The sequence below is a fragment of the Trematomus bernacchii genome, unplaced genomic scaffold, assembly GCF_902827165.1.
Source record: "Trematomus bernacchii unplaced genomic scaffold, fTreBer1.1, whole genome shotgun sequence".
In the NCBI taxonomy this organism is placed as follows: domain Eukaryota; kingdom Metazoa; phylum Chordata; class Actinopteri; order Perciformes; family Nototheniidae; genus Trematomus; species Trematomus bernacchii.
In genome coordinates, this window is record NW_022987689.1 from 475,174 (window position 1) to 491,652 (window position 16,479).

The 16,479-nt window shown below is 38.5% G+C and overlaps 1 protein-coding gene across 1 annotated transcript; it reads left to right on the top strand.

Annotated features, from left to right (window-relative positions):
* The first annotated feature begins 2,762 nt into the window (after window positions 1-2,762).
* On the top strand, window positions 2,763-13,709 carry kiss1ra (KISS1 receptor a). Its single transcript, XM_034137206.1, has 5 exons — window positions 2,763-3,018; window positions 5,001-5,125; window positions 11,640-11,775; window positions 11,967-12,205; window positions 13,329-13,709. The coding sequence occupies exons 1-5, from the start codon at window positions 2,763-2,765 to the stop codon at window positions 13,707-13,709; spliced, it is 1,137 nt and encodes a 378-aa protein (XP_033993097.1).
* Window positions 13,710-16,479: the final 2,770 nt, after the last annotated feature.

Genomic DNA, 16,479 nt, shown 5'->3' on the forward strand with positions numbered 1-16,479 from the left:
TGCAGGTTGCTTGGATGTCTTTGAGTGGATATATCTACTTGACAAGATGAAGCTGTTTCAAACAAAAGTAAGTACATCCTAGTAGAAGCAGCTGAAAGTCTTGCTGTGCTCTGATGTCTTTAGTGTAGTTCATTTGGACCTGATCAAGGACAAAAATGCATTGTCGCCATTTTGTTCTGGTCCACTTTGTGTCCATTGTGGTTTGTTCTGGTCCACTTTGTGTCCATTGTGGTTTATCCATAGGGGTATGTCTCATATGCATTGACAGGCGAGTCTTTCATTGGAAAGTTCTAAGGATTGTTATCCTGCCTCAACAACACTTGATGGACCCCTGTAGGGAAATACATTTTTTAACAGACTGACAGCTTGTCAAGCAGGACCATACATAATGTGTTTAATTCTGTTTTCTGTAGTGAAAGTAGCCTTAGATTATGCATCTAGAGTCGGTTCTCAGGGCTTTGAAGAAGGCCACATAAGATCCTCTGGAGTTGCTATTAGTCAAGACTCCTACCTTCTGACGCTCCTACCAAGAGGCTGAAAGAATGGAGGCTGTTTCCGTCAATCAGCACTTGGAAGTTCTCGCTTGAAGGCGTATTAATAATTCAGTGGATGGGTATAAGTTGTCCCACAGATAAAACGACTCCTACAGTACCATTTTCATTCGACTTTGCATCTCAAGCGCTGGCATGAGTGTTTCCTCTTCCCTACAGGATCTTGTAGGGCTGGCAAGCTCTAAGCATCTGTTGCCTTGGCTTGAAGCAGCAGTTCTTGCATCTGGCATTACATGCTGGCTTATTGTGTGCATAATGTACAAATGTAAATATTTCATTGGCATTGAAAAAGCAGCCCTGGAGTTTTCTTCATTCATTAGATTGTTCATTTTTGTTTAGGAGGAGTTATACTGCTACCAGTGTAGTTTAACCCATCAGTAGAACATTTTTTTTTCAGTTTCTTGATTGCTTGATGTTACACTTAATTAGTTTTTGTATGATCGTTTAAAGCCCCTGTGAGGAGTTACACAATTACTGAAAGTAATTGGTTGGTAATCACAAGGTTAAGCGACATGCACCTGCCTCAACTCTTCGCAGATGTTTGGAAGCTAATACCATAATATCTTCAAGGGAAAATGAAAAAATACCATTTCTTATTTGTTGCCAATTATATTTTCTATCTAGCCATACATTCTTTTAGTTTTTCTTGTTTAGGTGTAACACATGGACAAGCTATTACAGTACCAAAAATAATAGAAACGGAACCATTTCTATTTTAAATACATCATAAATAATGACGTTTGGGTCATGTTTTAAATCTACACATTGTTATTTATGGGTTTATACAACTTTTATTTCACACAATCTGTATCCAAGCTTACAGGGTTAAACCTGACATGTATACACTCTTTGTGTAAAGGTATTTTCTCTATGTTAGCTGCAGAGGTTAGAAGATAGTAATTCCTTGTCGAACTAAATAAGAGAAAGAGCGAGTGCGTGTTTCTTTTGGGAATTTAGCAGAGAAAGATAGATATGATGATAATGTTGCTAGGAGACCTTGACATCAGCTATTTATCCCGAAATCATGCTGTAGCCCACGTGCTGACAGTGTGTGTGTGTGTGTGTGTGTGTGTGTGTGTGTGTGTGTGTGTGTGTGTGTGTGTGTGTGTGTGTGTGTGTGTGTGTGTGTGCGCGCGCTTCCTCTCCCCACTGCATCTGTGTGTCCTTGCTCCTGCTCGTACTATAAAGCCGTCAGCATCTCCTTCTCTCTCCGCTGGAGTCGAGGCTGTATTACAGTCGACTCAGCTGTGCCTGGAGAATTAACAATGGCTCGAGATCTTTCCTTTTCTTTTATCACAGACGGATTTTCCCGGCCATACTTTTGTCAAGGTTATAGAGCAAGTATCAACTCCTACACAACCCGTGTCTTCTTTCTTTGATTCAAGTGACTCTTGAATGAAAGGTTAAGACAGAATAAAAAAAATGCTTGAACCTCACCACAAAGACGAACAGCGGTGGAACAAATTACGCTGAAAACGAACTAATGGAAGCAAGTGGATTGATCATTGTTGTTTTTGCATTTGAGGACTGAGCTCAGAGAAGACATCTGTCTGCCTCTCAGCTTACACTCTGCACCTCGATAACAAATCCCTGGAGCTGCAAGTGAGCAACACAGCATGCTGTAAAGCTCCGAGCAGCGATATGGTGGCGTCAGAAGGACAGTTTTTTTCATCCTACCCGATGTGAAGAAAAGAATAATTTCTCCTCTCTCGTCCACTTTCTATTATTCTGTCCGTTATGTTCCTGCTTCTAGCTGCACTGGAATGACCATTTATCTGCAACTTGAAGGGTCTTTTTCCAATCTTGTCTGTTCCCATTTCGCCTCTGTCTCCTCCATACTTTTGCCTTTCCATTCACAAAGCAAGCTTCTTCTCTTTTTTAACACCTAACTGCTTTCTTTTCTTTTCTTACCATATTCAGTTTTTCTTCAGACACACTCACATCCTAACACATTCTCCATCCTTGGCTTTTCCTACTTTGCACCTTGCACTTTCTTCTACTCTCCTCTCATGCATCTCCCTTGCCGGATTTTTTTCTTTTTGAATCTCCATTGTTCTCTCTTTTATTCTCTCTTTTATCAAACCTGAGGTCAGCAAGGACTCATTAACTGACCAAATACTAGTTCTCTCCCCTAATTGACACATTTTCTCGAATCGCTGTCGTCCGTGCTTTTTCTCTTTCCGTCCCAATTATCCCTCCCGTCCTGTCACAATGTACTCCTCCAAGGAGCTCTCAAACTCCACTGAGCAGGTCTGGATCAATGGCTCCGAAGCAAACTTCTCTCTGCAGAGACGTGGCGACGAGGACGAGGACGAGGACGGAGATCAGCACCCTTTCCTCACAGATGCCTGGCTGGTCCCCCTCTTCTTCTCCCTCATCATGCTGGTCGGGCTGGTGGGAAACTCTCTGGTTATTTATGTCATATCAAAACACAGACAGATGAGGACGGCGACCAACTTCTACATAGGTGAGGAAAACTAGATTCAAGCAGAGATTTCAGTGGGCTAGGATGATGACCTTATCATAAACTCCCAGTGCATCAATATCAAAAATATCCTTTAGTTATTTAGTACTGGTCCCTATTTCTTTCATCTATCCAGAAACGCTTCTTTGCATGCCAATAGCGAGTTCAAAAGAATTCCAAGGGTTCACGGCCGATGCTTTCTGTTTGCCTAGTAGACAGCTAAGCATACAAATGTTAATTACAGGTTTCCTTTTTGCCATTAGAGGGAAAGACAGGTGTCCAGATGTTTCCTGAATTAAAAAATCTAAAGCGATGAAAGAGATATCTGTGTTTTTGAAGTCTCAATGCATTCAATTTGGAAAGTCTGATTCGAATGAAAATGTAAACAATTGTTTAACGCTCAAGAGCTCAGGGCTTAAAATGTGTTTTGCTTGTTTGTGCTTATTCGCAGAGACTTCACATCCCTGCAGAAAATACATTTGATTTCATGATGCAGTAGGCAATGAAAATGTTAAAAGTACAAAGAGGGGATATTGTTGATAATTCCATGCAAGTCCAGCACATATTTTAACCAAATTTGACGAAAATGTGCTTTCATTCATCATATTAATGTGCATATTAAGTTGAGTGCATTAATTGTAGCAGTTTGTGTGCCTGATTCTCCAGTCTGATCCCATCAAGTGATATAAGAACTGTGTCTGGGGGATGTCAGTAATCTCAGGTGTGCCAAGTGAAACAAGAGCAATCAAAGGAGAGCATAAATCATGCACCTTCCTCGTGTTTCCTCTGGTTTTCTGTCCACGCTGCCTTTTCTCTGAGTGATTGATTTTATTGTTTGACGTCAATTACTGCACTTCTATACCGTCACCTGTCATAGTGAAGAATTGCAAAGGGTGGTTTATTGAAGTGAGGTCCGCAGAAGATAAGAATTATAATAATCACAACGGAAAAAATAATAAAAATGCACCTATAGCATAATACATGTTCATAATTATCTGTAGTTTGTGCAATTCTTTGATTTCCTGTTGAAACCCTTTTTGTCTGTGTTTGCATTTTGCAGCGTGTACAGTATGTGACATGAATTTGATCTTATTTGAGCATTGAATCAGTTGAATATTCAGCAACATTAGATTAGTGCCTGCACCATCTGCCAACCCTCTCAACATAATGGTCCAGCTACTACTCAGCTAATAAAACAAATAGGAAGGTATGTGGGGAATTTGTCAAAATGTCAGATTAAATAGATACAAATGGAAAGCAAGATCAGACTGCAAATGAAATAACTGCCACCTCTGCTTAGTGTCCTTTCTAAATAGGGATTTATGTTTTTCAATGTGTTCATATGAAGCTGTTGGGAAGGCAATGTGGATTTAAAGGTCCCCTATTGTACTGTTTTTCATCAACATATTATAGGTCTCTGAAGTGTTTGGCTCGAAATACCAAACAGATCATTGTAGCATCCCATAATCCCCTCTGTTTCAGCCCTGTTTCAAAAGTGCTGATTCTCTGTCTGTTACTTTAGATGAAAATAAGGAGCCACTCCCCACGCCCCTCTGAGAGATATTTGGTTAGAAAGAACACAATGGTGCTCTAGGAGGAGATTCAGGTGGTAAGGTGGGGGGGGTGTTACCTTGGTTGGTTTTTGGCTAATGGTTACACAAGCCAAAAAATCGTTATGACATCACAAAGTGGCCAAAATCTGAAAGCATGGACAAACATAATCAGTTGTTTTGTATTGTTGAATCAAAACCAAGAAAACCAGAATAAATTGTTAGATAATTTAGGTTCAAAGTCAAGTAGTTTAGATATTTGACTGTTACAGTGCATATTATACCTTTAAGCTTGCACAAACTGTAAAACGGTACCCCTTTTTGTCAGGAAATTCAAAGTATACTCAATAACCTATGTGTTATTTCACTGACACAACCTTAGATAGCCTATCTGAAACTACTCCCGATATCCTGAATGTTGTTTTCTGTGTGCAGCGAACCTGGCGGCGACTGACATCATCTTCCTGGTGTGCTGCGTCCCCTTCACTGCCACCCTCTATCCTCTCCCTGGATGGATCTTTGGCAACTTCATGTGCAAATTTGTTGCCTTTCTACAGCAGGTAAAGAATGACTCATGTCTTTTTTTTCCTTACACAACCGTAATTACACTTTTCCTGGATGGGAAATGTGTTTTCACACTCACACAGTAGTGTTATATTGCAGTCTTTTGTAACATCAGATGCCCTTCACCAAGAGCAGAAAAAAGGGCACTGATTTTCTAACTCAATTATATTCTAGAAAACTCATATTTTGTAGTCCTTTTAAAATGTAAGTGTTAGTGCTAAGAACGTTTCAATTCAAAAAGAGCCATCTCTATTCAATTTTTCCTTGAAAAGAGAACAGAAAGAAAGACGTTTCATTGACACAGTACAGTTACATAAATGGATATCCAAGCAACAACCAGCAGAAAAGATGGACAGGAGAAGAAGCACCAAACAAGAGTAACAACGATTTCTACAAGATGCAGTTAACTTTTTAAGAATTATTTAGATTTTGCGAGCATTATACCCTCCTCATGGGTTGTGAGACATTGGTTTTATATTTAGAGAAGAACAGTGTGAGGCCTTGAGGTAGTGCTTTCTCCTTGTATACTGGTGACCATTGGAACTATTGGCATGGCAGCATTGTGTGACGTAACCATGTTAGACACAAACGTTTAGCATGTCAACATTGATTCTTCTCTGCATCGTCTACTCTGTGAGCCTGTGCTTCCTACAGTTTCCCAAAACACCCTTGTCTGCACATTTTTGAAGACACATTGTGTGATTTTTACGAGAAGCATAATTCCAATATTCACTGTTCTTTTACCCTGGTTCAATATCACTAACCATTAGGAAAGGTAACTAACTTTTTTACAGCAAAAACCTACAATATATTCACCAGTCAGTCGCTGACATTGTCTTTCTGCAGTTAAGTGCTAAGCAAATTGTGTACAGTGACTTTCTAGAAATAAGAAAGGTGTGATTTAACGACCACAAGTTCTATATGCAACCAACTTTAAGTTATTCTTTGCTCTGTTTATAGGAAACGATTAATTAGGACTGCAACCTGTTGACTCCATACAGCTTATTCAAAGAGGATAGCCAATTAAAGTGTGCTTAAATGCACACCGTGTGAGAAGCGGTGGGTGTACAGCTCAGACAGTAAAGGGCCACAGTACTCTGCAACATGGTAATTACACTTACCCAGGCACTATAAAATGTGGTCTACAAAAAATATGCTCAATTGCCATGTAGCTTGACAAGGCTACAAAGTCTGAAATACTGTAAGAGGGGGGTTACAAAAGACGGTCAAGTGACGCAAAAATCTAAACCAACATTGTACCCGGAAGAAAAACTTAAATATGCAACAATTAAATCAATTCAATTTATATTTTATTGGCTTAAAATTGTACGTCATTCATTCGGAAGCAAGAAAGGAGGAGGGGACAACCTGTCCTATAATCTGATTAAGACATTTTCTTTTGAAAGCAGGATGACTCGATGTTCTCTGCTGACTTGAGCATAAAAGAGTTGGAGAAGTCAATCTGACAGGCAGGCCACCGTCACTGGCAGGCGGGCAGAAAAGGTTAAAAGCAATTTTTAATTAAAAACACAGGGACGTGATTTGGTTTATTCATCTGAGCATGAAGTTTAGTACCCTGTGAGCTTCTGGTGGAACAATGACTCCTGAGGAAGACGATTGAAGCAATTGTCTGTCAAGCTGGCCTTTTGTAGCTTTTTCTGATTGTCTCTGTATTTCATGCAACTATTCTTCTGTTGCTTTTATCTACAAACCCTTCATTTTCCTTTAAAAAAAATGTTAATTTCAGAAAGACCTGCCACCAAACAATATTTCATCTGCAAAAGAGAAAGTTATAAATGTTTTCAATCATTTTAATGAGTCCAACCGCTTTTTTTGCCTTAGTTAAACACACCTGTCATAGAATTCTGGAGCGTTAACCTCAGTACCATCAAACATATCCACAGATTTGATGAAAACATTAGGTGTAGTAAACTGTGACTGCTGTGTTTTACATCCATCCTCACTCTCTGGTAAAGCAACATTACATGACAAATTACCCTACTACCTCTACTGCCGTTTAGTCAAGTTGATTCTTGCAAACCAAGGTCTTGAAAGCTTCAGGTTTTTTACGTTTCCACACATACTGGCTGGCTACATTTGAACAAAGTCAGAGAGATTGAACTAATGTGAGTTGTATATCAGTCTTTTAAATTGAACAGAGGCTACTGTTCCTTATGTCTGTTGCATATGCAAAAATATTCTATAAAAAAAAATGACAATATTAAACTAGCATATCTGTACAGCCTTGGGTGTATGATCCCCAGTTCAACTTGTTATTTAAAAAAAAAACGTCACCTTAAAAGCATGTTTCAAAACCAGGCAAGTCAGGAACAAACATTTCCAAGAGACACATGAATCTGGTATTCGTCAGATAGTCTGGAAAGGTAGGGCAAATATAAAATAGGCAGTCTGACAAAGATAGATTATAAAGTGCAAGACTAATAGATGGAAGGCTGTGAAAAAGGGATATACTGCAGGACAGGGGAGATGACAGGAGAGTTGAGGCCGTGAAAACACACCAGGAAATATATTGAAACTGGCTGAACTCATGCCACAATAGCTTACATGCCCTCAAACAGAATAATAATTTACACTGAAACTACCCTATCATTATCTGGGTTTTTTATTCAAAAGGAATTAGTGTAATAAGAAAAAGAGGGAGATACAATAATAGCACATCCATCCACTCATCGTGTTGGACATTGCCAACTGTTAATTGGTGCTTGCTAATCCGCGGACCTTTCCAGCAAACCATTACTGAAAGTGACTATAGGTGAAATAACTGTTTTCACAATAACATGCAGTAAGAGACATTTCCTAAGGTGTGACAGAGGCTGATGTAGATTGTATTTTTGGTTAAAAAACGTTGTCCTCTAGCACCAGCATAGACACCATACATTTGGAAACATTGAGGCCTCTTGAGGGGACTAATGGGGCTTCACGTGTTCAGTTGTGCAACTATATATAATGACAATCTGCTACAGAATCTAATGATGTTGGCATGCTCTTTGTTCATTGGTAAAGAATGATGCAAATAAGTTAACTGTTAACTATCATGCAGAAAAAAGTTCCTTTTTAGTCTGTTGTTCCCTCTTTTGGTGAAGCAATGTAAGCAGGTGTTACTTGAAAGAAAAAATGCAGTTTGTTGACAAGAAAAAAAATAATGCCTTCTGTGATTTAATTGATGGTAAAATCTACTTTAATCGTTTGACAAAAAACACAAACATACGCAGAAGCCTGATGCATTTGTTTCTGTTGAATGTTTATCTTTCAATGGGCACATTTATCGAAGCTTGTAATATAATTATTTTTGCGTGTGAGGAGCTACATCTGTCCTTTTCATTTTTGTTTCGCCACTTTGAAATACTATCCATCTTCATCTAATGGATCCAAAAAGGTAATATCTGCTTTTCACAACTCTTATATCTTCTTCTGGTTTAGAGAGAAGAGCTTGTGCACATAGAGCGTCTATTTTCCAAAACACCTGGTCCGAGAAAACAAGCCATAGGGGATCTTCAAATGTTTCGTGACATTCGTTTGCAGCAACACATACAGTAATGCAATGCAGACATGAAGGGAAAGAAGGGATTATGGGCTGCCTACCAGAGGTGGGAGTAAGTCCTACATGTGCAAGTCATGTGACTCGAGCCCCCACCTCTGCTGCCTACACTGGCATTAGTTTAGATAGACACAGATTAAAGTGAGCAGAGATGGACTGACCCGGCTTCTGCAAAGCTTATAGGTTTGCTTTACAAGATTTCTGACCAATAAGAAGGACATTTGCGAGTGCAATTCAGGCCCTGCTCCTTCGTACATGCCCTTCAGCAAATATATGTTTCTCTTTTGACAGCTTTTGCATTATTAAAACAAACCAGAAATAAGTGAAAAATAACCAAACCATCCATTTTACTTACTGATTCAGACGAGCCAAAGACTATGGCTTGTGAAAGCACGTCTAAATGTATTCCCTTTGTTAAGCCCATTCCACTGAACAGACACCATGTATTGAAGATAACAGGGTACAGAGTCTTTCCTAATGCACCAGGCACCTCAGCAATTGAGGGATTGCAGTACTCACTTCCTCAGTGGCCTCAACACCAAACTCATCATAACCCTTTCTGGCTCTCTCATCATATCCTTTGAAACAGTCCAAACCCATGAAGGGTGCTGGCTTCACAGTCACATATAAGAGCTGGAGAGGGAAAGAGGCACATAGACAAAGGGGGACTAAATTAGATCCTCTTTTGAAAAGAGCATAGAGAGAACTTCTGACCTCTCATTTGTCACCTCTGCTGCACATATTTCAAAGTATTTGAAGAGAGGGAATTATTTTGAAAAGAGGGTGAAAAGGAGCGTTTTCTGTCTCATTCTGGTCTTCTGAAACTCACTGTAAAATTGTGTGTGAAAGGAATACATCAATAGAGTCAGGATGCTTTCTACTTAAGGACATAATGACTTGAAGTGAAATGAAGCTTTGAGCAGAAGGATGTGCGTGGTGAATTATGTAGGAGAAGTGAGTCAAACTCTGCAAGTACAGGAACATTTCTTTGATAGCATGAATCCCACATTTAGCCTCATGTACAAATTCTTCTGATGTTTCTAAGTTGAATTAAATCAAGCATCATTAAACGCAATTAAAAACAAAAATGAAGGATGCTAATTAAAACTACTTATCACAAAGGCACCTCCCTCGCTTTTCCTGCATGCTCTCCAGTATAAAAGCACAAGAGCTTATTAGCACAAAAAAAAAAGGTGGGTTCTTCTTACAAAAGCTGCTTAAAATGATCTTTTGCTCTTTAATGAAGGATGATTAACTACAAGGCTTGATGCACAGGACACTGTTAGAAAGGTGTGTGGGCCTTTCTTCTGTTGCAAGGGTTATTTAAGAAATGTGCAATAGGCTCTCGTAGGAAACAACTTCCTCTAATGAGCACACATTTTCAAGCATGTTTACATCCCGCTAAAACTTTACTTGTTGCACTGAAAATAATCACGACATATATACTATAACAATTGCTATATTTCTACGTTTTTGTCTATGAATTCATGCACAGGATTGTCTGTTTGAAGCACTGCATTCATTTTAAGATGTTCTTTCTATAGTAGGTATCAGGAGGAGGTAAGGTCAAATTCAGACATAGGTTTAAACTGAAAATTCAATGACAGTGTGGCCACTTGTCCTGTTATTACAATTCCTTGGACTTCAAATACCAAATATATTTGACAGAGCTGGTAAAGAGCTAAAATGCGGACATATTTAAACCATTAAGACATAGGATGAAGGGACATTTAGTCAGGCAATAGTCAGGAAAAGGCTAACAAGGTCGCAACAGAATTATATTATATTAGTTCAAGAGATACATGACATGAGTTGGTAGAGAGAGGTCGAAACACAGCAGACCACAGGAAACCAAAGACAAATATTGACAATCTGGCTGGGAAGGAGAGGAAATGCGCTGGTTATATTCTGAAGGGCTGATGATGGAAAGTGGAATCAAGTGAGCAGGTAAATGAGAGATTGAGAAGGATAAGTGGGAAAGTCTGAGGGCATTTGCTGGTTATTAACGGAGGCAGAACGACAGGATTAAGGACAGATTTAATTTATTGCAAAGTGTTAGGACGATTGCAAAAACCAAGCAGCTCAAAAATATCAGATTTAAAAACAAAAAAGAAGAAGAAAAATAAAGAAATCCCATCAAGAAAAGCTTTGGAGTTTTTATTTTCATCTGGGAGATGCTGATATGAAACCATTGTTACAAAATTAGCGACAGTTCCAGTTTTATGCCAAAGCTTGACGACGTATCTGCTTCATTTAGCTGGTTTTGAATTGGGCCAATGCATGGGATCTTTTTTAAATGTATTGTAAAACAGTGGGCTAGCAAATTCACACTTGTTTTTCTTTGCATTTTTGCTGGGCATTCATTCAATCTCAATGTAGATGCAACATGTTTTCAAAACAGTATCTGTCTATGTACGTAAAAATAAGTTTACAAAAGAGATAAGCGACTTCAAATGTGGCTTCGACTTCAGCAAGAACACAGCATGATGTTCATCTAATAATTCTTTGTTCTGCCAAAAGATTGAGGAAAACTTTATACACTGAAAAAACTGAAGCATTGACTTTAATTACATGCTTTATGTCAACACATTTTACATCACTGTATGAGGTTAGTTGAAAGCAATAATATTAAGTTGAACCTATTAAAACTTAAGATTATTGCTTTCAAATAACCTAATACAGTGATGTGAAATCTGTTGACATAGATTTAATTAAAGTCAATGCTTCAGTGTTTTCAGTGTAGTTGCCTGTATAATGCTAATTGAAAATGTTCTTTCTAGCAAACTAAGTGCCTTAGAGTTGGAGCTTAGGCAGATACTTAATTAACAACATTTCCTCATAATGCTGAAAACATCTCTCCCAAAATACATTTAATCTTACAAAATAGTAAAATTAGTAGAAAGTAGAATATTTGTGTTAATCATGTGGACATGTTTTACTGTGCTTCCAAGGTGACCGTCCAAGCCACCTGTATAACACTGACAGCCATGAGCGGGGACCGCTGTTACGTCACAATCTACCCTCTGAAATCTCTGCGCCACCGCACCCCGAGAATAGCCATGATTGTCAGCATCTGCATTTGGATCGGTACGTTCTGCTCATTTAATGAAAAACTCTCTCCCACCATTTCCCCTAGGTACATTTAATCTTCCTGTTTTAATTAATTAACCACAGAGTAAATAAATAATTAGGACCAATTGTATATGAAGTAGGCACGGGAATTAGCATTTATGATGATTTCATCTACTTCAACTAACACATTCATCGTCCTTTCACAGGCTCTTTCATTCTGTCAACCCCAATTTTAATGTACCAGCGTATAGAGGAGGGTTACTGGTACGGGCCGAGGCAGTACTGCATGGAGAGGTTCCCCTCAAAGGCACACGAGAGGGCTTTCATCCTCTACCAGTTTATTGCTGCCTACCTGCTGCCTGTCCTCACCATTTCCTTCTGCTACACTCTGATGGTGAAGCGGGTGGGCCAGCCCACTGTGGAGCCAGCAGACAACAACTATCAGGTATGCACAGGGTTCGTTTTGCTAATTAAAAGTGTAAAAGCTCTTCTGTTCTATATACTAGGACTGTCTGTACCTTTATAATACTTCTTAACTTTCTTTAATTGTGTCTGCCTTTGAAAGTGTCTTTTAAAACACCTTCCTTTTAAGAATTGTTGAATAATAACAACGGATTTAATGACTTCTGTAAAAGGTGTCACTCATAACAAACCAAGATAAGTATAACCCAACTACGCAGTTACCCTTAGCTCTATGCAGCGTCAGTGTCTCTTAGTTATTTGATTTAGATTTAAAGCCTGAAACTTGATTTAGCTCCTGCTCCCCACTCTGATAGTGATTTCTGAAAAATCACTATCTGCTCCCTGCTCTGCACCAAATGAGAAGCAGACAAAGTTAATGACTAGCTGGCGAACATATTGGAACATTCAGCATGAGCCGGATATTTCACTCAGAGATTGGTAGAGACAAAAAGCAGAGATAAAAGTACTCTGTTTGGTATTTCACCTTAACTCTCCTAACAACATATTTAACATACACAGACTAGATCCCTATAGACCCCAATAACAAACCACTGTAAAAAAAACATCACCTAGCGTTAATGAAATCCTTTTCAAAACATTATCATGTTTAACATGAAGATAAAACATAATTTCTGTTTATGTAACTGTTTAAACGAAGGTTTGTAGTATTAACTTTAGGGTTAGTAAGATATTCAAAGGTACATTTAAGATGTTTCATAACATTGGATCATATGGATGCTACTAGCAAGTACAATGCAGGTAAGTGAGAGTTTAGCTAGGATACATAGAACATTCTTATTATTATTATCTCATTATAGTCACAATCCTGCTCAATAACATACACAAACCATAAAGATATTGTCAATTAACATATTTACTTACAAATCCTGTGTCAAACCATCCCTGCAAAGAAGGATGGCCACGGATTCAACACTAGTGATTCCCATTCTCTGCACACCATGAAAATATCCCTCTCTGAGCTACACTTCCTTTTTTATGACAACTTCCTGTCTAACAGGAACTTAAAGCTGCTATACCAAAACTTCCAGAGGATGTCGCTATTAAGCCTGAACTTAATACTATAATACTCATCTTGTCCTCCTCAGGTCAACCTCCTGTCTGAGAGAACTATCAGTATCAGGAGCAAAATCTCCAAGATGGTGGTAGTAATCGTCCTCCTCTTTGCCATTTGCTGGGGTCCCATCCAGATCTTCATCCTCTTCCAGTCTTTCTATCCCAACTTCCGGCCCACCTACGCCACATACAAGATCAAGACGTGGGCTAACTGCATGTCCTACGCCAACTCTTCGGTCAACCCCATCGTTTACGGTTTCATGGGAGCCACATTCCAAAAGTCCTTCAGGAAAACCTTCCCGTTTCTGTTCAAGCACAAGGTCAGAGATAGCAGCATGGCTTCCAGGACTGCCAACGCTGAGATCAAGTTTGTTGCTGCAGAGGAAGGCAACAATAACAATGCAACAAATTGAATCTAACAGTTAAAAAAAGCAAGAAGGAAATACATGTTTCTATAAAGAGCCAATACCGCAAGAAGACAATTACATTAAAATAAGTATTCAGAGAGGAACTGGATAGTGACAAAAGGAGAGACTCTGTTTGGCAGACATGTTTTCGTTTTGTTTACAACTCATCAACAAAATGATGTGGAAACTGACAGTGTTTGGCACAATGTTACCTGTTTGACTGCCAAGGCCAGGCAGTGCTATTGGCACATCATCCATTGAGCTGCCACACATCATAGCCAAACAACAGAGGACAGTCGTAAACCTCCCTGTAAGGCCATGGCTGCAGATTTGGTATAAACTATTCAGCATTTGGACAGTTGAAGATATGATGTATTCTATTATGAGAATATTGTATTTTGGAAAGGACATAAGACTGAATGTGCATTTTACATGGACAATGAATACACTCAAACAGATGCCAATGGACAATGTAATGTGTTTCTACCACTGGAGATAAAGGTGTCTGCCATTGTGGGAAAACATTTCTCAAAGGTGCAGTGGGACATTTGTACATAAAAGGTTTGTGAACACTCTCATGTCTGAATGTTAAATATGAAGCTAGAGCGGACGAGATTATCTTAGTTTAGCATATAGACTGGCCCTGTCCAAAGTGTAAAACACTTTTAAAATCTGACCAGGAGCTCTACAGCTCAGAAAGTAAAGAATATTTGATTTGTTATCAAAGGCTGTTGTTAATTTAAGAAATAGTTGCAGCTCAAAACGCCCCGTAAATAGAGAAAAAGCTTAGGAGGTGAATAACTACTATGAACCTTTTTTTGCATCTTTTATCTTCCTTATTTCTGGTCATTTATCTACTGTCTGTTATAAAAGCATAAACACAACCTACAAATGTAATCTTAAGATTTCTATACACAACATAAACAGTGTTAATTGGCTTATTTCTGAATTTGAGATAAAACGAATATAGCTACTGTAATACTCCTTAATTCCAGCCTGTATGCTAAACTACGGTATTTAGATTATATTGAAAATAATGTAAATATTAGATTTTGTTAAATCTCACTTGGCACTTAATAATACTGACATTCCATTTTTGAATGTAATTGATATGCTCTCCTCTTTTCATTTTCTTAAACGCAACATGAAAGCTCTCAAGCACAAATCCCAAAATGTTATACTATATTGCTTAAAAATCGGTCTATTAATGTTTCTTCATTTGTTATCTGTAGTTTTCATCTGAAATAATGTGGGACCAATTGTACCAATACCTCCTTTTTGTCTGTCTCAAGTAGAGGAGATTATGATGGAGATGGTAACACAAGCCGGCATCTGAATAGTGAGTAGGATGTTAGTTATATATATTCTATACAGTAACAGTAAGCTCAGGATAACAAGAGGTTAACATTTATTTTTGGTGGGAGTGTAAAGAAGAAAAGCCAGCATCAATTTCTCTGCTGCCATGATGTGATGAGTGGGAGCGGGCGGAGGCAGGGGTTACGACCAGTGAAGCATAGACAGTGTTTACCTTTCCTTTGTGTCCCACACACCAACATTCACACCTTTCTCAAAACATGTGCAGGCTGTAGACACCTGCACATACAAAGGCATGCACTTTCACCTGGTACAATGTGGGATCGGTTGCCACATCTTTGAGAAACAACCTTTTATGATCTTGTCAGGTTGAACTACATTCTAACAGGTTGAGGCCACACAAGACATGTTTTGAAAGACTAATTTGAAGGAAACCTTGTATTGAGAGGAGCTGTCTGGAGATGAAAACACAGCCTGTCATTAATAATACAAACCCTGCCAGCTCTTCACTATAGATGCAGTCCTTTTCTATCCATCCCACACAGTGACATTCAAAAGCAGCTTCATAGAAAACCTGCTATTGCAATTCTCATTTACATTTTAGATACTGTTGGACGTGCTGTCATCAGGGCTACATTTGAATTACATAAGAGTTTTTTGAATGTTTTTACATGCCACGATCAGCCATAAAACAAAACAAGAATGATTAAGTGAGAACGTGTTTTGGTACATTTTGCAAAAGGAAGCAGACAAACTCTTATCTATGACCACCTCTATGTAATCTGTTCAGAACTATATGTAACCCTGAATACAGTTTGCAGTCCAAAGTAGCTACCCAAAAAAAACCTTGACTATAATTTAATTTAAATTGGTTGGTCTACTTTAGCAGTTAGTCATAACCTCCATCTATAATAATAACCTTAATAAAAACAAAATGTCCTTTAGTTTCATCTGCGCATTTTGCAAAGCCATTTATTTTGTATCTGAGTACTTCTGTCAAACATGGCTGAACATGTTAAATGTAATGCAAATGGCCGCTTGCTGCTTTTTAATATATGCTACTTGTGCTGCATTTTTCCCATAGAGAGTACTGTGCATTCATTAAGACGGAGGTCATCTATAATATGTATGCTTTCTGCGTTTCATTAACAATTCTCATGTTTCTATTATTCTGACATTGTGATTCTTCTACATGTCTGTTATAGTTGTGTGGAAAAATATTCACCTGCCTCAACCTTGAACAAAAGTAACAACTAAGTAAACATTACATGTTTTGGCAAATTGTTGCATTCAAATCTGTTGTTGAACAGAAGGAATGAGGTAATGGAACAATTTAAACTGTAACTCATTGTGAGGGTGCTTTTGTTGATCCCTGCATAACCTCTATTATCTAAAGTCATGTTTTGCAGTTGTACTGTGAATCATCTGGAAAAGTGTGTTTCTTTCTCTATGGCCATTAAAC

Coding starts and splice junctions, on each gene's coding strand:
- kiss1ra (XM_034137206.1), top strand. CDS start 2,763: ATGTACTCCTCCAAGGAGCTCTCAAACTCCACTGAGCAGGTCTGGATC. Junction 11,776..11,966: donor CAGCATCTGCATTTGGATCG/GTACGTTCTGCT, acceptor GTCCTTTCACAG/GCTCTTTCATTCTGTCAACC. Junction 12,206..13,328: donor CAGCAGACAACAACTATCAG/GTATGCACAGGG, acceptor TGTCCTCCTCAG/GTCAACCTCCTGTCTGAGAG.